Source organism: Eschscholzia californica, unplaced genomic scaffold, assembly GCF_041429995.1.
Source record: "Eschscholzia californica isolate CP2 unplaced genomic scaffold, dmEscCali1.0.p SCAF_1, whole genome shotgun sequence".
NCBI classification, from domain to species: Eukaryota; Viridiplantae; Streptophyta; class Magnoliopsida; order Ranunculales; family Papaveraceae; genus Eschscholzia; species Eschscholzia californica.
Window position 1 is genome coordinate 27,442,420 of NW_028238198.1, and position 21,456 is coordinate 27,463,875.

The 21,456-nt window shown below is 36.1% G+C and overlaps 3 protein-coding genes across 6 annotated transcripts in view; 2 read left to right on the forward strand and 1 right to left on the reverse strand.

Moving 5' to 3' along the window:
* Positions 1–16,837, forward strand: part of LOC147565659 (mitogen-activated protein kinase homolog NTF6-like) — an 87,294-nt gene extending 70,457 nt beyond the window's left edge. Inside the window, exon 7 of the mRNA XM_086652169.1 lies at positions 16,506–16,837. Within this exon, the coding sequence (XP_086508295.1) occupies positions 16,506–16,531 (26 nt within the window). The 3' untranslated portion in view covers positions 16,532–16,837. The remainder of the gene's footprint in view (positions 1–16,505) is intronic.
* On the forward strand, positions 1,734–3,396 carry LOC147565664 (uncharacterized). 4 transcript variants are annotated; one of them, XM_086652144.1, is made up of 5 exons: positions 1,734–1,960; positions 2,220–2,629; positions 2,711–2,857; positions 2,939–3,044; positions 3,147–3,396. In XM_086652144.1, the coding sequence occupies exons 2-4, from the start codon at positions 2,222–2,224 to the stop codon at positions 3,023–3,025; spliced, it is 642 nt and encodes a 213-aa protein (XP_086508270.1). In that variant the 5' UTR covers positions 1,734–1,960; positions 2,220–2,221; the 3' UTR covers positions 3,026–3,044; positions 3,147–3,396. The 4 variants fall into 4 exon arrangements, with proteins under 4 accessions (XP_086508270.1, XP_086508272.1, XP_086508271.1 ...); XM_086652146.1 differs by having other exon boundaries at positions 1,763–1,960; positions 2,939–3,036; XM_086652145.1 differs by having other exon boundaries at positions 1,796–1,960; positions 2,210–2,629.
* LOC147565665 (uncharacterized) lies at positions 4,309–12,151 on the reverse strand. The gene is made up of 3 exons (XM_086652149.1): positions 12,017–12,151; positions 11,348–11,626; positions 4,309–5,187 (listed from the first exon to the last, which is right to left on the reverse strand). The coding sequence occupies exons 2-3, from the start codon at positions 11,569–11,571 to the stop codon at positions 4,404–4,406; spliced, it is 1,008 nt and encodes a 335-aa protein (XP_086508275.1). The 5' UTR covers positions 11,572–11,626; positions 12,017–12,151; the 3' UTR covers positions 4,309–4,403.
* Positions 16,838–21,456: the final 4,619 nt, after the last annotated feature.

A 21,456-nucleotide genomic window follows, 5' to 3' on the forward strand; every position in this document is an offset into this window, starting at 1 on the left:
TTTTCTTCTCTTTACACAAATATTCCAATTTCTTCTCTTCTAGTTTTCTGCAACTTAGAGTCCAATAAATCATTAAATTCTCTCAACGACCCCATTGTAGTTATGTCTTGGTAAACCCATAAACATCTCCACAAACAAGGACTAATAAGAGCTTAGAATTTTCATCATGATTTTGAGCTTATAATTGGCAGGTATTGAAAAAGAACAATGCAATAAAAGAAAGAACAACACAGGAACCACAGAGAGGGTAGTGGTTTATATAGGGAGAAACAAGTGAATACAAATAAGAATCGAACCCAAGTCTAAATAAATATAAAAGAGAACTGTTTTTGGTTGAAGAAAAAGTAAAATATCAAAACCCTAATCAAATATACTAGTTTTAATTGTACTAATCCTAACTGAGAAACTAGGTTTTCATGTAAAGAAGAAACAAAAGAATGGGAAGAAGCGGAAGTGTAAATAAATTAAAAGAGAGAATTTGGTTGAAGAAAATATAACAAAAACCACAATTAGGATATTGTAGTCTTAAGATAACAGAGAAAAGAAGAATAAATGAAATTATGATAAAAAAAACGAAGAGGAAAATAAAACCAAAAACCAATTAAAGAAAGAAAACAAAAAGAATGAAGAAGAACAAGAGAGAATGGGAATACCTGATGTAATGAAGAAAGAAGGAGGGGCCGGGGAGGGTTTCTTCATCAGATTGAGTTTTCGATTGGAATAAGTCTTCAATTTCTTCTTAGTCTTCTTCTCTTGATGGGTTGTAACCGGCCGCCGTGACTGAGAGGATGAGGATGAGGAGAAATCCACCTTTCTTTCTTTCTTTTCTTTTTTTGTTTCTGTAGATTCAATAAAAATAAATTGAGTATGATGATGATGAGTTAAACAATATATAACATAAGAATTATTTTGTTTGGAATTATAATGGGTGTGTGTGGGTATTGAAAAGAGTTGAGGAATTCTTTTATGCAATAATAAACGAAAGAAGATGAAACAGAGAAACTAGGTTTTTATGTAAAGAAGAGACAAAAGAATGGTAAGAACAGGAAGTGAGAAACTAGGTTTTTATGAAATATATATATATAAAAAAAAAAACCACAATTAGGATATTGTAATTGTAGTCTTAAGACAGAGAAAAGAAGAATGGGTGAAACTGATCAAAAAAAGGAAGATAAACAGAGGAAAATAAAACCAAAAACCAATTAAAGAAGAAAACAAAAAAGAGAGAATTTGGTTGAAGAAAATATAACAAAACCACAATTAGGATATTGTAGTCTTAAGATAACAGACAAAAGAAGAATGAATGAAATTATGATCAAAAAACACAAAGAAAACAAGAGAGAATAGGAATACCTGATGATGGTTGATGTTGGTGGGGGTAATGAAGAAAGAAAGAAAGAAAGAGTGGCCTGGGAGGGTTTCTTGAAATCTGCTGCTTCTTCTCTCTTTTTTCTTCTTCTTGTTTTTAGAAAGAAGAAAAAACAAGATTGGTCGGAATATTGGCGGGACATAGCATCATGGCTCTTATGTTTTCTACCCCCTTCATTAAAGAGAAATGTATAGGAGGCCAAACTGGAGACCAAGGACGTGGCACGCCAACTTACTCACCAAATCCAAGGTGGCGCCGCTCTTTTCCAAAATCTGAGAAATTTGATTTTTAATCCATGAAAATAGCTAGTTTTCATCGTAGTCCCTACTCTTTTTTTGATCTGGACCGTCTAAACAGATTGACTGTCCATATCAAATCGCACCTCTTAAAAACGTTCATTTGATGAGAAACTTTTCTCTCTAATCTGTACCATCAACCGAGAGGTGAAAAACCCTAGAGAAATCCTATTTTTCTTCCCTTTTTGGTCGATTCAAGAGGGTATCATAACTAGGGTTCGAGAGTGAAGATCGTCTACTCAAAATCTACAACTTTGAAGGCCCAATCGAGTCAAAATCCGCCAAAAATCTTAAGGTATGACACTTAGGGTTTTATTCCAAATATTTTTTTAAGATGACAGAAATATTAAATGAAAGCAGAAAGAAAAAACATCAATCGTTGCTACAATTCTCACATTGTTTTACTATTATACTAGACTTTGAATGATTGAATTAGTTCATAGGATAAACTATTAGTAAATAACAGTAGGGGTTCTGTTTTCATCATTAGGGTTTAGTTTGTTATACAATATTGAATCATTGAATGATGACTAACTGATTTTAGCTTTATACAGAAATGATTTCAGAAAGTTCAGAAGGTTCAAATTCTGATGTTTATGAGTCTGAGGATGAAAAACACAATGTTGGATTAGATGTACCAAGATTTTACACAAACGTTAATGTGAACTATGGGCGATCGGATTTAACACCGCAACAAAAACGATACGAGCAATTATGTTTGGTCTTTAAGGAACTAGCTAGGGTTGCTTCTAAAAGTGAAAAAGCTACCCAGGAATTGAAAGCTTATATCCTAAAGTATAAGCAAAAGATGAACTTACAAGATAAAGTGAGTAGTGATTCTGGTTATAATGTCGATTTTGCGGAAAATGCTCGACAACGTATTATTGATATAATGTCAAGTGAGGCGAAGGGGCGTCCTCGAGAGAATAGTTTGAAAAGGAAAAGCTACAAGTTGAAGAAGCGAGTAAGTAAATCCAAACATATATTTCTCTTACTTTCTTATTTGTGTATAGGTTGTTAACTAATTCGTAGTTTTCTCATTTAGTGCACAACTTCTAGAACACCTACATCTAATCCTATTTGTGATCCTCCGGTTCCTGAACTGAATCACAATCTTATAACTACGGTAGCGAGTAGACACGGCGGTATTGTTACACAAGAGAACATGATCTCGACACCGCCTTTCCATACGGTAATTTATAATTTCTTATATTTGTTTTAGCCATTTCCAAAATATTGTATATTGAATTAATGAATTTTCTTGTTATTGCAGTCACATATGGACGTCTTAATGGGCGTACATCGTCCTCAAATGCACAACCCTCGTGGTACATACAACGGAGACTGCGATAGTACCTAAAGGAACGAAGAGTAAAGATGTACATCTTTTTTTTTAATTTGAAATTGATTATGCTACTTTGATGTTGATTTGCTAAATTGATCTTCTAATTCTACTCTAAATTATTCCTTGTTATATGTAGATTGAGATACTGATGTGGATGGCAAGAAGGAAAAAAGATGATGTGAAGCTGCTAAGAATGAAGATTATTTTGGTCTGTTGATTTTATTTCTGTTTCAGCAATACAAATCGTTTTTCTGTTATTCTCATCATTTTGTTTTCCCATTTTAGTTCTTTGTTATGTTCAATCTTTCAAGTGTGAATCTTGGTTTCACTGATCGTATCCTTTTCACCTACAACTTTATTAAAAATCAACTACCTTGATAATCTCAGACAAGTGGTTCAAGCATTTCGACGTGAGACTCTTTGGGCTTGAACGAGAAGTTTGGGACCAAAGCTCACCGAGGAACCTATCGGCTTCCATCCTAACTAAGCTTCTTTGTTTACGAGGGATCGCCCTTTGATATGTTAGTCGGTAAGGACTGAGAAGATCGCAAAACCCACAAGAGCTAACAGGTCATGTTGGGCTATTTCCAGGCAGACAACGGTTGCTTGCGAAACTCTAATATACATACTACCACAACATCAACAAATAAACTCTAAATTTAAGAACTCATCTAACCTGAGTAAACTCAAGAATCAGCTCATTACAATTGTTGGTAAACTAGAGAAATTGAAATGCAAACAAACGACTAGCTCTGTCCCATGAGCAGCTGCAGCTAAAGATTTGGCCACCATTAGAAACCATCAAACATATCAACACGATAAATGAAGCTGATTGGGGAACTTGCATGGCAAATAGATTCATTTGCGTCGATAATCCTGGATTGGAGTGGTTACCAAGTTGGATTCCACCCTTGAGGTCCTGGGTTCGAGACACGGAGTTATACTCCTCAAGTAAGCTGACAATTCCAGCTCGATCGAACATATCAACCGTGCATACACAGTGTTTTGTACTTGACAAAACACCATACTTTTCGGTTATTGAATTAAAAACATAAATCCCTTCTCTACCAGACCTCCATGGCTACAAGATGTTAAAAGAGAAGTAAATGTAACTACATTGGGTTGACTCCATAGTTTTCCATTCCTTCTAAGAGCTTCTTTAAAGCTTCATCACCTTCTCCAAATTGATCATAATTATATAGATATACTAGTTATTATAATCTGTTTCTCTTCTTAGCAACTACAATTCATGAGTCAATCAATCTGTTTGTGTGTATATATCAAGAGAGAGAGAGAGAGATAAAAATGAAAAGCTCATTAAATTCAACATGACCACAATTAGCAAATGAAATACAAATGGAGTTGCAAAAATGTAAAAAATACACCAATAACTTCAACTAGCCTCCTCCTCCTCCACACTTTGTATCTCTTCTGAACTAAAAAGGAAACTCAAATCAATAACATCATCATAATCAATAGGACTAGTACTAGTAGTAGGTCTACTCTCATCATCTTGTGCTACCAATTCGGAAAGGCGACTCGTTAATGGCTGTGTCTCATGATTATAATATTGTTCACAACCCAAATAATTGCAAGTCGAAATCAATGAGTTTCTTCCTTCCCAAGATGAAGAATCCTGAGGAGTCGATCCATGAAGTATCGATGATAAATCTCCACAATCAGTAGCATTCCCATACATTGAGTATCGAGCCGTATCCGGATCACCACCACCATATCCGGATGAAGGAGCAAAAGAAGAAAACTGAGGAGTCGATCCATAAACTATCAATGATAAGTCTCCACAATCAGTAGCATTCCCATACATTGGGTATCCAACAGTAGTATCCGGATCACCACCACCACCATATCTTGATGATAATACTAAATGGGTTTGATTAATCTTCTGTTTTTTTCCATTAAACAATTCGAATTCCCTGTCTAATCTTGCCTTTTCCCACTTAGGTTTCAACATAACTTCAAATTCTGTCAATGACTTCTCCATGGTTAGTAACTTAGAAAGTAGTAGTAGTGTATCATTTTGAGGAGTTTGCTGATTCATGTCTGTTTCAACTTTCCTCTTCTTCCTCGTTACATTTTGATCATGAATAATATCAGATAAATTAGTTAAATGTTTCATTCGATCTTTAGCATCCGTACTTTTGTAACGTTGGATTAACCTGTAAGGATTTTTGAATCCTCACAATTGTAATAGTTGAAAATAGAGTAAATAGAGTAATCTGCTCCAGATAAACCCTAGAAAAAGGCAGCAGCCAAATTTTTGTAATGATTGCATAATGATAAGATTTACAATCATTGCTATTTAAAGCTTTGTCAGAAACCCTAAATAGTTTGGCCAGGACCACAAAAGCATACTGAGGCCTGGGCCTATGAACAGACTCTCTTTGGGCTTATTAAAGCACCTTAGGAATTTACTAATAAAGGACAATAATAGAGTCAACATAAGCCCATATTAGGTTTGAGTCTTGTTGACCCAGTTTCTTCCAGCTGTCCTATTTCTTCCTCTCCATTCTGTGATGTTAACATGTGGCTGAGATCCAAAGGTGGATAAAATGTTGTCTTCTTGAAAGTACAGCCAGGAAGAGTTTCAAACCCTAAAGTACTTTCACTTGTGTAAGAGACTTCCATGACCGACATTAGTAAGTTATTTTCTTTTTCTTTCAATTCTATCTTGCTGCCACCACCAACAAGCACCATCCCTGGCTTCCAAGATCCTTGTGGGTTGCCACGAGATACACGACCAGGTGCTACTGTTATCCCCTCTTCATTAAGGTGATGAAACTCTTTAATCTCCATCTTTAATAGTGTATTCACCCCATTTACTTTCTGATCTAGGGTTGGTGTTCTAGGTTTTGATGGTCCGATAAATCTAACCTTTGTGACCTTTTTTGCTACAGCTTGATCTTCCACTTGGGTCCTAACATTCCCCCCTCCATATGATGATCCATGTCCCCATGGATTGAAGTCAGGAAACTGTTGATACAACACTGTCACATCCTCCCAAGTGGAGTCTTCAGGTAACAAGTTACTCCATTCAACTAAAACTTGTTGTATAACTTGATTTTTTCTGGTTACTAACCTCTGATCTTTGACTCGCACAGGTGTTACCTTCATTACACCATTGGGATCTATCAAAGGTAACGAGTTAGTGACTTTGGCATCCTTCCCCATTCGCCTTTTTAGCTGCGAGATGTGAAACACAGGATGGATCTTAGATCCCTCAGGTAACTGGAGTTGGTATGCTACTGTACCCACCTTTTTTATGATTTGGTAAGGCCCATAGAACCTAGGAGACAATTTGAGATTTCGCCTAAGTTCGACTGTTGTTTGCCGGTAAGGTTGAAGTCGAAGATACACCCAATCTCCCACCTCGTAATGTCTCTCAATTCTTTTCTTATCTGCATATTGTTTCATTCTGTTTTGAGAATCATGTAGAGTGTCCCTTAGGAGTTGTGTCATTCTCTGCCTCTGCTGAATATAATCCATAGCCATTGCATTAGGAGTCTCGAAAGTGTCTGGTATCATCATTAGAGGGGGTGGATACCCATATAACGCTTGAAAAGGTGTCTGTTTGATGCTTGTATGGTAATTCGTATTGTACCACCATTCTGCCAATGACAACCATTTCGCCCACTTTTTTGGTTCATAACTTGTCATACATCGCAAGTATGACTCTAAACACCTATTAACCCTTTCGGTTTGACCGTCCGATTGTGGGTGATAGGATGAACTCATACACAGCTGAGTTCCCATGAGTCTGAATAATTCCTTCCAAAAATGACTTATAAAGATTTTATCTCTGTCTGACACAATTGACCTAGGTAGCCCATGCAATTTGTAGACCGAATCCATGAATATTTTAGCAATAGTTTCTGCAGTGTAAGGGTGTGATATACTCACAAAGTGGCTGTATTTCGTGAACCTGTCCACCACTACTAGTATTGTCTCTTTTCCTTCAGATTTGGGCAGACCTTCGATAAAATCCATTGAGATACTTGTCCATGCTTGATCTGGAACTTCTAATGGCTGCAATAGTCCGAATGGATAATGATTGTCCCCTTTGTTTCTTTGGCAAGTGTCACAAGCACTCACATAATCTGTTACATCTTTTTTAATTCCCTTCCAGAAGAAGTAAAGCTTTATTCTTTGACAGGTTGATCTGATGCCACCATGCCCTCCTACAGCTGAGTCATGTAAGGTGGTGATGATATTACTTCTCAAAGCAGTTGGTGCCCCTATATAGATCCTACCCTTGTATCTCAGGATTCCCCTCTCCAAGGTATATCCTATTACTCCTGCTGCATCAATTGTCAATTTAGTTATTGTTTCCTTAGCGAAAGTGTCACCTTCATAACTGAGTAGAACATCGGCAATCCACTTAGGTTGAATAGTAGTAATCGCATTAAGCGCGGGCAGATCTTGGGCAACCCTAGAAAGTGCATCAGCTACCTTGTTTTCCTTCCCCATCTTATATTTCACCTCGTAATCATATGCTAGGAGTTTAGCCAGCCACCTTTGTTGGAGATGAGTGTGGATTTCTTGGTCCATGAAATGCCTTATGCTTTGATGGTCTGTGTAGATAATGAAATGTGTGTCCAGCAGATATGATTTCCATTTGGTGACTGAGAGTACGATTGCTAACAATTCTTTTTCATATGTCGAATAACTCAGGTACTTGGGTCCAAGGGCCTTGCTGTAAAAAGCGATTGGTCTCCCTTGCTGCATCAAAACTCCTCCAATGCCTGTGTCACATGCATCAACCTGTAACTCAAAAGGTAAAGAAAAGTTAGGTAATGTTAAGACTGGTGTACTGCTCATTGCTTCTTTTAGCTGCTGAAATGCTTGTTCTGCTGCAATATTCCAGTGAAACGCATCTTTTTTAAGGAGGGATGTCAATGGTTTGCTAATAAGACCATAGTTCTTCACAAACTTTCGATAGTACCCTGTCAACCCAAGGAATCCTCTTAATGCTTTGACTGAAGTAGGCTTAGGCCAGTTTCTCATTGCTGATATTTTCCCTTCTTCCGCAGCTACACCATCCTTGCTGATTATATGTCCTAGATATTCGACCTTTTCTTGAGCGAAGGAACACTTGCTGAGCTTGGCAAAGAGTTGGTTCTCTCTTAAGGTAAGTAAAACAGCACTTAAATCTTTTATATGTTGATCCATAGTGGGGCTGTATACTAATATGTCGTCGAAAAAGACTAACACTGTTTTCCTTAGAAAGGGTTGAAATATGTGATTCATGAGGGACTGGAAAGTGGCTGGGGCGTTTGTCAAGCCAAATGGCATGACACGAAACTCATAGTGACCCGTATGAGTTTTAAAAGCTGTCTTATACACATCTTCTGGATTCATTCTGATCTGGTGATAACCTGATCGAAGGTCAATCTTAGAATACACTACCGCCCCGTGTAACTCATCTAGGAGCTCATCTATGATAGGAATAGGGTACCTATCTTTAATGGTGAGATCATTTAGTCGCCTGTAGTCCACGCAAAACCTCCAATCACCCTCTTTCTTCTTTACCAACAAAATGGGCGAGGAAAATGGTGATTTACTGTCTTGTATAATTCCACTAGCAAGCATTTCTTTGATAAGTTTTTCTACCACATCTTTTTGATTATGTGAAATACGATATGGTCGCAGGTTGACAGCTAGAGCTCCTGGTTTAAGAGGAATGGAATGGTCACAAGCTCGAGTGGGTGGCAACCCGATAGGCTCCTGGAATACATCATCAAACTGCTGTAATAACTTTTGGAGACTTGGATCAGTTGTCGTACATGGTACTTCAGCAGTAGTAAGAGAGAAAAATTGACCAACAAGGTTAAGTATCCCTTTATTCCACACTTTTTTAAATGATTTCCCATCCATCATTGAGATTTTTGGCTGATCTTGGTTGCTTTTTAATGTCACCCTCTTACCATTCTGTTTGAATGAAATCTGCAGCTTATTGAAATCAAAAAGAATCGGGCTGAACTTCCTTAACCAGTCTACACCAAGTACCATATCACACCCCCCACCAAGTGTTAGCACTCGTACATCAGTTTGAAAGGTAATTCCCTGCACTTGCCATGTAAAATTTTTACATCCCGAATTACTAATCAACTGATTTCCATCGGCCACCATTACTAACATTGGTTTGATGCAGTCCATGACATATCCACATTTGTTTGCTAATGCAGGATCAATGAAGGAGTGAGTGCTTCCACTGTCTACTAAAATGATAAGGTCTTGCTTCTTAACAGTCCCCTTCAATTTAATGGTAGTAGAAGACGAATGGCTAGATAAGGCGCACGTTGACATACCTCCATCAGGTAAATCTTCCATTTCCAGTTCAGCCATAACCTCTTCTATATCCTGGTCTCTTCCCTCTTCTTCCTCAATACATGATATAGCAAATGCTTGTACACAATGTGCATTATGCCCGGGTTTCCACTGCTCATCGCAGTTGAAGCAAAGCCCCTTGGCTCGTCTTTGTCGCATTTCCTCAGCATTCATCCTTTTAACTTGGGAGTAGGGTGTTCCTGCCCCTGTATATAAGGTTTCTTTGGACTGAGTTGTGGGGGAAAGTTTTTTGATAATTGGGGTAACTGTTTGGGAAGAGGTTTTGAAGTTGTTAGACCTGAATGTTTGATTGGCAATATTTGGGGTTCGGTTATAGGTCAAGGGACCGATTCTTTTCTGGCTCTTAAGATTGAGTTGTTCTTGCCTCTTACATAGCAGCACTAAATGAGGAAAATTTTGGGGATTGAGCATTTGGACTGGTTCTCGGATTTCGGCCTTTAACCCACTGTAAAAACTGGATATGTAATATGTTTCTGGATGTTTGCCTATTAAGAATTCCAGATCTGTTTTTAACTCTTCAAATTTGCTCAGGTACTCGTCAACAGTGCCAAACTGTTTGAGCTTATTAAATTCAGACACCACATCAACTGGATCGATATTGGGATACCTCAACTGCATTTCTAGGGTAAGTTCTTCCCAAGTCAAGTCAGGGTTACTAGTAATTAACCCTTGATACCATTTATTAACATTTCCTTTGAAGTGCAAGGAAGCCATTAACACTTTTTGTCTACTAGACATTTTATAGAGTAAGAAATACGAATTACTCCTACGCAGCCAAACATCAGTGTCAACCCCTTCAAATGTAGGGAAATCTACCTTAGCCCTACTTAGTCTCAAAAAATCATCCATAGGAATAGAGTTATCAGCTATACCTGTCAAATCTTCTTCAGAAACCACCTCATTTCTGTTTTCTGCAGGTGTATTTGAAGAAGTACCTCCTGGATCTGGAGCTCGAGTTTTATCTCGTGAAATACACGAACCAGATCTGGACCATTCCTTCAACCGAGTGAACTGTTCATCTAATGCAAGAAGCAGGTCATTTTTAAAGTCAGAACGAAGTCTTCCCTCCAAGTCTTGCATACCAGTTTGGATATCATTAATGGAAGTCTGCATAGAAGTTATGGCAGTGATTTGAGTCTGAGTTAAATCTTCTAATGCTTGAATTCGGTTGGTGTGAGACATTGTGAGTGGCTCTGATACCAAATGTAAGGATTTTTGAATCCTCACAATTGTAATAGTTGAAAATAGAGTAAATAGAGTAATCTGCTCCAGATAAACCCTAGAAAAAGGCAGCAGCCAAATTTTTGTAATGATTGCATAATGATAAGATTTACAATCATTGCTATTTAAAGCTTTGTCAGAAACCCTAAATAGTTTGGCCAGGACCACAAAAGCATACTGAGGCCTGGGCCTATGAACAGACTCTCTTTGGGCTTATTAAAGCACCTTAGGAATTTACTAATAAAGGACAATAATAGAGTCAACATAAGCCCATATTAGGTTTGAGTCTTGTTGACCCAGTTTCTTCCAGCTGTCCTATTTCTTCCTCTCCATTCTGTGATGTTAACATGTGGCTGAGATCCAAAGGTGGATAAAATGTTGTCTTCTTGAAAGTACAGCCAGGAAGAGTTTCAAACCCTAAAGTACTTTCACTTGTGTAAGAGACTTCCATGACCGACATTAGTAAGTTATTTTCTTTTTCTTTCAATTCTATCTTGCTGCCACCACCAACAAGCACCATCCCTGGCTTCCAAGATCCTTGTGGGTTGCCACGAGATACACGACCAGGTGCTACTGTTATCCCCTCTTCATTAAGGTGATGAAACTCTTTAATCTCCATCTTTAATAGTGTATTCACCCCATTTACTTTCTGATCTAGGGTTGGTGTTCTAGGTTTTGATGGTCCGATAAATCTAACCTTTGTGACCTTTTTTGCTACAGCTTGATCTTCCACTTGGGTCCTAACATAACCTATGTAGTTGAGTAGGATTTTCAGGCCATGTAAAGACATCATCACCTTGGGGTCCATAGCCTATAAGGAATGTATCGGTTTGACAGAGTGTTGATAGTTCAGATGCTTTCTTCATCAGATTGAGTTTACGATTGGAATAAGTCTTCAATTTCTTCTTAGTCTTCTTCTCTTGATGGGTTGTAACCCTTGGCCGTGACTGAGATGAGGATGAGGAGAAATCCATCTTTCTTTCTTTCTTCTTCTTTTTCTGTAAATTGAGTATGATGATGATGAGTAACCTGCTAAACCAATAACAAAAGAATTTAAGTATTTTGTTTGGAATTATAATGGAATGGGTGTGGGTATTGAAAAGAGTTGAGGAAATTCTTTTATGCAATAATCAAAGAAAGAAGAAGATGAAACAGAGAAACTAGGTTATCTTCTTTTGTTATAGAAACTAGGTTTTCATGTAGGAAGAAACAAAAGAATGGTAAGAAGCGGAAGAGTAAATTAAAAAAGAGAGAATTTGGTTGAAGAAAATATTAAAAAAAACCACAATTAGGATATTGTAGTCTTAAGACAACAGAGAAAAGAAGAATGGGTGAAACTGATCAAAAAACACAGAGGAAAAAATAAAACCAAAAACCAATAACCAATTAAAGAAAGAAAACAAGAGAGAATGGGAATACCTGATGATGGTTGTGTGTTGGTGGGGGTAATGAAGAAAGAAAGAAAGAGTGGCCTGGGAGGGTTTCTTGAAATCTGCTGCTTCTTCTCTCTTTTTTCTTCTTCTTGTTTTTAGAAAGAGAGGATTATTTCACAGTAGAAAAAGACTGAAAGAGTGAATGGTATTTATAACTATTTGAGAGTAGAAAAGAGTGTGATATTTATAAGTAGGGCACGAAGGAAAGAAAGAAACTCAGGCGGTTGTAATATAGTAACTTGTTTACCAGTGAGTCTCAAAGGTTTAAGTCTAAATACTAACTAATTTTAGAAACTTCTTAAACAGACTAGTTTAGCATTTTCCTTAGCATTTTTTTTTTGAAGCAAAAAAAAAAAAAATCACATTTTTTTTATACACTTGAGCAAGTGGCTATTAAGGAAGTGAGAAGTGCCGCCCTCATAACGTTTGAGGTAGAAATAGTAATAAGGGATTTGCCAACTTCTTTAAATATTTCTAATTTGGGATCAAGACAACTAATTAAACATCCTTACCACTTTCTAATAATATGTAAGTACATTTGTGGGGTTTATTAAAAGTATAAATAATGTAATAAACTTGTCGGGTTTTTAGCCTCTTTCATGTTGTTGGGTTGTAGGCCTCTTTCGTTTATGGTTCAACTTAGGCGGTTATCGTGTTTATCACAATTTTCATGATGTATTAATGTCTTGTAACGACTAATGTAGATCGTAGTCGATTTCTCAAAAGATAAAATAAAATAATAATTTGCAAGTACAATACAAGATCTGTTTGTTTGAGCTCCTCACATACTGTAAAGAAGTGTTGCATGGCTAAAAAAAGTTGTCTACGCATGATCCGGCATATGATCTAGCATGCTCATTTTTCACTCTCAGACACCTGCATCATCATTTGGATCATGTGCGGAAAATTCTTCGTATCATCTAGATTTTTTCAATCATAAAGTCTACGCATGGTCCAATTGATGTTGTAGCATACTCATATCTAACAATTTTTATTTGGGTGCTTCTAAAGGTACCAAATCAAAAGGCTGTTAGCATCCGGAAATTTTATTAACTTGAGTCAAGTGGCTATTACGGAAGTGAGAAGTGACCTCATAATAGTGAATTATGTAAGAGTAGAAAAGAGTGATGATATTGGTGGAACCATGGGCGGAACTATTTGGAGACCAGGCTGGGCAGTTGCCCGGCCTGATCTCACAAATACAAGCTAAGCTACCATTGTTCACAAATGTTGCTTTAGCTCTAGTGGTGCAAACTTTATCCTTCCAACCCAAACACCCACATTCAAGTCCTTGAGCCTGCCTTAGCTTTCTTTTAATTTTCATTTTTCTTTAAAAGAGTAAGGAGACTTAAATTAAGTGGCAATTGCTAGAGAAAATCTTGATTTTGCTTGGGTATACTCTTGACTATGTAATTTTTTTACGTCAAGTGTCATTGAATAATTTGGTACTTAATCGAGCTATCTAATGTAACGTTAATTTATGAATTTAAGTCAAAAGATTACTTTTATTATTTTATTTAGGTTGTTAAGATAAATATAAAAATTGTGATATAAAAGGCAGAAAGAGTGTTCTTAAAAAACTTGTCTTGTGTTGTATTTTGTAAGACCATACGATTATATTTAGAAGTTTACTTTATAGAGACTTTAGACTTGCCCTCCCTAGTATGTAATCCTGGTTCCGCCCCTGGGTGGAACGTCTAAAATGTGGAGCTTAATAGCACAATAAATCCACTATTAAATAAATAAGTACAATACAGACTCCTTTCATAAAAAAAAAGTACAATATAGACTCTACTATAAATGTAATGACAGTAAGTTAAACTTTTTTCATCATCTTCTTAAGAAAAAAAAAATACTTAAAACTCAGACGAATTATATATTTCAGAGTAGAAAAAGACTGAAAGAGTGATACTACTACTTATAAGTAGAATACACTCGGGTAGTAGTAGTGACCAGTGAGAGAGTGAGAAACTCAGGCGGTTAGTTATTAATTTAGTAACTTCTTTAGACACATACAACCAATTAAACAATGGTTTTTTGAGTTTACTCCCTTCAGTAATTGGTAATTGAGCTTACCTCCTTTAATTTATATTTTTGTCAAAACTAGTAAGAACATGTTTGACATGTGATATTATGCATAAATTAAATAATATATAAAAAAATCAACCTTCCAAAACAAAAATTTAAAGAAACATCCTTACCTCTTACCTTATTTCTCACCAATTGAAAATTTTAACTACCCTATACTCCACCTTTCTAATTCCACATCCATAATCATATTTTGGTAGTGATGGAGCTACGGAGGTCAAGGAATGAAAAGTCGACATTTCGGTCGAGATGGCCGAAATATGTCGGTTTTCTGAATTAGGTGCACAGAAACACGTTTACATGAATTTCTTGTGAGATTTCGGTCGAAACATCAACAAATTTCGACATTTTCCATCAACTTCTCAACATGAAGAAATAACATACCTTGAGCTTAACTTTATGCAGTCTTTTTTCTCAATTTGAGGTCGATTTCTTCAAACTTTCTTCTGATTTCTTCTCCAATTCATTATTATCATCTTTCCCGTTAAAACCCCCAACAAAATCATGAAACTTAAAGTGGTTTTGGTTTGATTCCTAAATCTAGAGAGAGAAAATTAAAAAAAACCCTAAAGTTTGTCGGCTGGAAAGATCAGAGAAGAAGAAGACGCTTTTTTGTTTTAGGGTTAATGAGAATTTATAAAGGCGCCCCTCTTTAGAGTAAAGAACACCTCCTTAACTCACAAGAGAGGCGCTTTTAACACTTACAGGGTGCGCCCTTAACTCTCATTTGGGATGTCACTTAATTTCCACATTTCTAATATTTACCTTCAAGTTATCTTTTTTTAAGTTAACCCCCTAGTATTACTATTTTATTATAGATTAACCCTCAAGTTGACGAATTTTGTCACAACCCGTCAATTTTTTTGCAAGTTTACCCCGTACTTCATGTTAGAGTCAAGACTACATATTTTTTTTTATGCTTAGTTATGGTTGAAAGTCTTGTTATGCACAACTACAGCACATTTATATCATTTCCGTAGATTTGTTAAATTTCCACACTGACCGAGATATGGTGGTTGTTGTGGTTGAAGTACGCGGTGGTGGTTGTGGAGGTATGGAGGTGGTGGTAATGATGGAGCTATGAGGTATGGTAATGGTGGTGGTGGTGGAGATTACGGAGGTGGTGATGGAGGTATGGGGGGTGTTGATGGTGTTGGAGGTACGAAGATGGCTGTTAAGGTCGTGGTGGTGGAGAGATAGAGAACGAAAAAAATTTGGATAAAATAAAATTCATGCATATGTTGCACATGAGTTACTTTAAAGTCAAAGTTAAAATTTAGATTTTAAAAAAGTCAAATCTTAATTTAAGTGAAGTCGGATATTTTCATATTACCAAACTAAATTTTTTTACTTCTTTAGTAAGTAAAAAGATAATTTATTTTGGCGTTGTCAAATGGGACCTTATTTCTATATGGTTCACTGAATGTTAGCTTCCATGTGAGAGATTTGATATACTTATAAAGTTTAATCTTGTTTGTTCTGTAAGTTTTGTTTTGGTTACAAAGATCTCGGTGTCCTTCAACTCTTTTTCCTAGGGTATTCATCTTAGATTTGTACTAGGCGGTAGTTGCCTATAATTTCATTGGTTTTCAGTTAATCGTTCATAGATTTGTTCCAATAGGTTCATTTGAGAGACTACATTGAGTCCACCAAAGCATAGTTATTTAGTTTGAAACCAATTAAATGAACCTATTCGTCTTCCATCCTGAATAAGCTTCTTTGTTTACGAGGGATCGCCCTTTGAAACTATGTTAGTCGGTAAGGAGAGAAGAGCGCTACACCCACAAGAGATAATCTCCATTCCAACGATAACAACTCCCATGACACCGCTATAGCTTCCTGGACAAAGATTGAAAGTCCCCCAGGACAGCTCTATTATGTGAAGTAAATTACTGTTGAAGAAGTAACAAGGGCAAATTTTTCATTTAACCTACCAACCCAATGAACGAACGGTGGTCCGCATTGTATAAGCAGGATGTGTCGTTTTTGGTTGCCGTTTCAACAGGTCATATCAGGCTATTCCCAGGCAGGATGCCAAACTCTAATATACAGAATACTACAGCATAAGATTTGCCCACCATTAGAAAACATCAATCATGTCAACAGGAAAAAGAACGATAACATCATCTGACTCAATATTAGGCCGAGAAAACGATAAATGAAGCTGACCAGGGAGCTAGTATGGCGAATAGGTTCATTTGTTATCTCAAATTTGCACCTAACTAACCCCAGACTCCTTTACTCCCGTGTCTTTCATTTTCTTTCCGACTTTCACGACATCATCCCATTTGCTCATCTCCTTTCTTTTTTGATTTCGAACAATCTAACTTAAGTGAAGAAGACATAAAGCAACTTATATGGGAGGAGTCTCCAAACTTCAACCCCAGCGAATTACTGTAGTCATTGGTACTAGTTTCTGTCATGTGGTTTTGTTCTTCAAAGTCCCAAACAAACTTCTTTCTTTTTTTTGGATTGAAACTTACATCATTGTATCAAATATAATTGCAAAAGAGTGATTTTGAATTTGTTTATGAGCCGAGTGATTTGGAGCTAAGTTTCTCCCTACAACATTTGTATTTGAGTGAATTAGGTGGTGGAAAACCACTTATATATGGTGCAGGTTTTTAGGTTCAGCAGCTTTGTGTATCGGAAATTCATATCGAGTGGAAGCTGGAAGTAAACATTAAGTTCTCTTCGAGCTCGTTTTTTTGTCCTTGAATATTTTTATTAAATGGAAAGATCAGGGTTTACAAGTGTTTGCATCTTTTACTATTCATGGGTCTTATAGCAAATCAATTACAAATGTAGTTGCAAAAATGTAAAAATACACCAATAACTTCAACTAGCCTCCTCCTCCACACTTTGTGTCTCTTCTGAAGTAAAAAGGAAACTGAAATCAATAACATCATCATAATCAATAGGACTAGTACTAGTAGTAGGTCTACTCTCATCATCTTGTGCCACCAATTCGGAAAGACGACTTGTTAATGGCTGTGTCTCATGATTATAATATTGTTCACAACCCGGATAATTAGGAGTTGAAATCAATGAGTTTCTTCCTTCCGAAGATGAAGAAGCAAAAGTAGAAACCTGAGGAGTCGATCCATGAACTATCAATGATAAATCTCCACAATCAGTAGTAGAACAACAACCATAGGAGGCTTTAATAGCATTCCCATAAATAATTGGAGATCCTGCAGCATAGGAGAATGAAGGCGCCCAAGGACTTCCTGGTCTGATGAACCAACTTGAGGGATCACCACCACCACCACCACCATATTGGGATGATGATACTAAATGGGTTTGATCATAATTAGTATGACTTGGTCCAATAAATCTTCCAATTTCACCATCATCAATCTTCTGTTTCTTCTTCTCTTTATAACACAAATATTCCAATTTCTTCTCTTCTAGTTTTTGCAACTTAGAGTCCAATAAATCATTAAATTCTCTCAATGACTCCAATGTAGTTAATGTCTTGGTAAACCCATAATCATCTCCAGAAGCAGCAGGGACTAATAGGAACTTAGAATTATCATCATCATTTTGATGATCAGTTTGCTGATTCATGTCTGTTTCAGTTTTCCTCTTCTTCCTCGTGACATTTTGATGAATAATATCAGATAAATTAGTTGAATGCTTCATTCGATCTTTAACATCGACACTTTTGTAACGTTGGATTAACGTATGGAGTTGAGTAGGATTCTCAGGCCATGTAAAGACATCATCACCTTGGGGTCCATAGCCTATTAGGAATGTATCGGTTTGACAAAGTGTTGATAGTTCAGATGCTTTCTTCATCAAATTGAGTTTTCGATTGGAATAAGTCTTCAACTTCTTCTTACTCTTCTCTTTAACCAGTGACTGAGAGGAGGAGGATAAACTCATCTTTCTTCTTCTACTACTGTTGTTTCTGCAAATTCAGTAAAAATAAATTCAGTAAACAATTTCTTAGTATTAAAGAAACTTGTAGTTAAAATAATGACGGATAATAAGTCTGAAATAATTGGTGAGTGAATATGATTGTTCAATGGGTTTAAAATTGTTAGTATGATTGTTTCTTGGAATTAAAATTATTGGGTATTGAAAAGATTGTGCAATTGTTTAGGGCAATAAAAGAAAGAAGATGAAAGAGAGGGTAGTGAGTGGTTCATGTATGTACCAAGAAACAAAAGAATGCTAAGAACAGGAAATTAAAACAGAGAATTTCTTTTATGGTTGAAGAAATATAAAAAAAACCCAAATTACTAGGATTTAGTTATAGTTGTAATCCCAAGATTTAGTTAGAATGGCTGAAACTAAAAAACAACATTAATTAACAGAGGAAAATAGAAAAAAAAAACCAAAGAAGAAAAAAAAATCAAGATCAAGATCAAGAGAGAGAATGCTTTTGAAGAATGGGAATAATACCTGATGGCTGATGATGGTGGTAATGAATAAGAAAGAGGGTGTTTTTGAAATCTGCTTCTTCCTCTTCTTAAAGACCGAATGAAACATTCAAGTACTTTACCCGTTATTATCAAGATCCAATTAATGATGAAGAAGAAATTAAAGTTGAAACAATTATTAATCAAACTCAAGATGATGATAATTCTAAGCTCTTACTCCCTGTTTCTGGAGATGATTATGAGGGGTTTATCAAGACATTAACTACAAAGGAGTCATTAAAAGAATTTAAAGATTTATTGGAATCTAAATTGCAGATATTGAAAGAGAGGAAACTGGAATTGTCTAAAGAGAAGGCCAAGGACTTGTTGACCTGATGAACCAAGTTGACGGTCTATCACCACCACCATACATGGATGATACTAAATGGGTTTGATCATAATCCTCTCACAAACCCAAGAAGTTCACCATCAATCTTAGGTTTTCTTCTCTTTATAACACAAATATTCCAATTTCTTCTCTTCTAGTTTTCTGCAACTTAGAGTCCAATAAACCATTAAATTCTCTCAACGACCCCATTGTAGTTATGTCTTGGTAAACCCATAAACATCTCCACAAACAAGGACTAATAAGAGCTTAGAATTTTCATCATGATTTTGAGCTTATAATTGGCAGGTATTGAAAAAGAACAATGCAATAAAAGAAAGAACAACACAGGAACCACAGAGAGGGTAGTGGTTTATGTAGGGAGAAACAAGTGAATACAAATAAGAATCGAACCCAAGTCTAAATAAATATAAAAGAGAACTGTTTTTGGTTGACGAAAAAGTAAAATATCAAAACCCTAATAAAATATACTACTAGTTTTAATTGTACTAATCCTAACTGAGAAACTAGGTTTTCATGTAAAGAGAAACAAAAGAATGGTAAGAAGCGGAAGTGTAAATAAATTAAAAGAGAGAATTTGGTTGAAGAAAATATAACAAAAACCACAATTAGGATATTGTAGTCTCAAGATAACAGAGAAAAGAAGAATGAATGAAATTATGATCAAAAAACGAAGAGGAAAATAAAACCAAAAACCAATTAAAGAAAGAAACAAAAAGAATGAAGAAGAACAAAAGAGAATGGGAATACCTGATGTAATGAAGAACGGAGGGGCCGGGGAGGGTTTCTTCATCAGATTGAGTTTTCGATTGGAATAAGTCTTCAATTTCTTCTTAGTCTTCTTCTCTTGATGGGTTGTAACCGGCCGCCGTGACTGAGAGGATGAGGATGAGGAGAAATCCATCTTTCTTTCTTTCTTTCTTTTTTTTTTGTTTCTGTAGATTCAATAAAAATAAATTGAGTATGATGATGATGAGTTAAACAATATATAACATAAGAATTATTTTGTTTGGAATTATAATGGGTGTGTGTGGGTATTGAAAAGAGTTGAGGAATTCTTTTATGCAATAATAAAAGAAAGAAGATGAAACAGAGAAACTAGGTTTTTATGTAAAGAAGAGACAAAAGAATGGTAAGAACAGGAAGTGAGAAACTAGGTTTTTATGAAATATATATATATAAAAAAAAAAACCACAATTAGGATATTGTAATTGTAGTCTTAAGACAGAGAAAAGAAGAATGGGTGAAACTGATCAAAAAAAGGAAGATAAACAGAGGAAAATAAAACCAAAAACCAATTAAAGAAGAAAACAAAAAAGAGAGAATTTGGTTGAAGAAAATATAACAAAACCACAATTAGGATATTGTAGTCTTAAGATAACAGACAAAAGAAGAATGAATGAAATTATGATCAAAAAACACATAGGAAAAAATAAAACCAAAAACCAAATAAAGAAAGAAAACAAAAAAGATGAAGAAGAACAAGAGAGAATGGGAATACCTGATGTAATGAAGAAAGAAGGAGGGTTTTTGAACTAGTAATGAAATCTGCTTCTTCTTCTTCTTCTTCTTCTTCTTCTTCTTGTTTTTAGAAAGAGAGGATTAATAGAGGAGAGAGAATATAAATTTATGAAAGAAAGAAAGAGAGAGAGAGGATTATTTATTATGTAAGAGTAGAAAAGAATGAATGGTATTTATTATAAATGTATATAATACAAGTGTATTTCATTTCTTTGTACAAGGGTAGTTTGGTACATTCACTTGTAATTCCTTTCTATATAATAGAAGTTACTGCCCTTGTTTAGGGCATCTTGACCTATTACAATCATATGGTATCAGAGCCTCCAAAAGAATAAGTCTCATTCTTCTTGGTTTCAGTGTTCATCTTCCTCCTCTGTTCATCATCAATGGCTGACTCAAGTGAAATGCATTCCACTCCCATCACTTCTCAAAACCCTCAAAACCCTCAAAACCCTCCCACCACCTTTTCTTTTCCCTCTATCACCAACATCTCCAATCTCATTTCTATCAAGCTCGACAGAACTAACTACCTTCTATGGCGCAGCCAAATGCTGCCTATTCTTCATAGTCAAGATTTGTTCAAATTTGTTAATGGCTCATTTCCTTCACCCACTGAGTTTCTTCCCTCTTCTACTCCTTCTTCTTCAGCCCTCATTCCCAACCCTGATTTCTGTTTTTGGTATCGAATTGATCAAATGTTACTATCTTGGATCAATGCTACACTAACTGAACCAGTTCTGTCTCAAGTTCTTGGTCTTACCACTTCTCAAGCTGTGTGGGAAGCCCTTGAGAGAAACTTCTCTTCTGTCAACTCAGCTAGGCTGATGAACCTAAAACTTCAGCTCCAAACCTGTAAAAAAGGTTCCCAAACCATCTCTGATTATCTCTTGCGAATCAAAAATCTTTCTGATTCTCTAGCTTCTGTTGGTCACTCTGTTTCAGACCAGGAATTGGTTCTTATTGTTTTATCAGGCTTAGGACCTGATTTTGAATCCTTTGTCACCTCTATCACAACTAGACTCACTCCTCCTACTTATGATGAGC

Bases quoted from the DNA above. Each gene is read 5' to 3' on its own strand.
- LOC147565664 (XM_086652144.1), top strand. From the start codon at position 2,222: ATGATTTCAGAAAGTTCAGAAGGTTCAAATTCTGATGTTTATGAGTCT. The intron at 2,630-2,710 runs GTAAGTAAATCC...TTTCTCATTTAG, and splicing joins GCTACAAGTTGAAGAAGCGA to TGCACAACTTCTAGAACACC. The intron at 2,858-2,938 runs GTAATTTATAAT...TTGTTATTGCAG, and splicing joins CGACACCGCCTTTCCATACG to TCACATATGGACGTCTTAAT.
- LOC147565665 (XM_086652149.1), bottom strand. From the start codon at position 11,571: ATGGATTTCTCCTCATCCTCATCTCAGTCACGGCCAAGGGTTACAACC. The intron at 5,188-11,347 runs GTTATGTTAGGA...AAATCCTTACAG, and splicing joins AATCCTACTCAACTACATAG to GTTAATCCAACGTTACAAAA.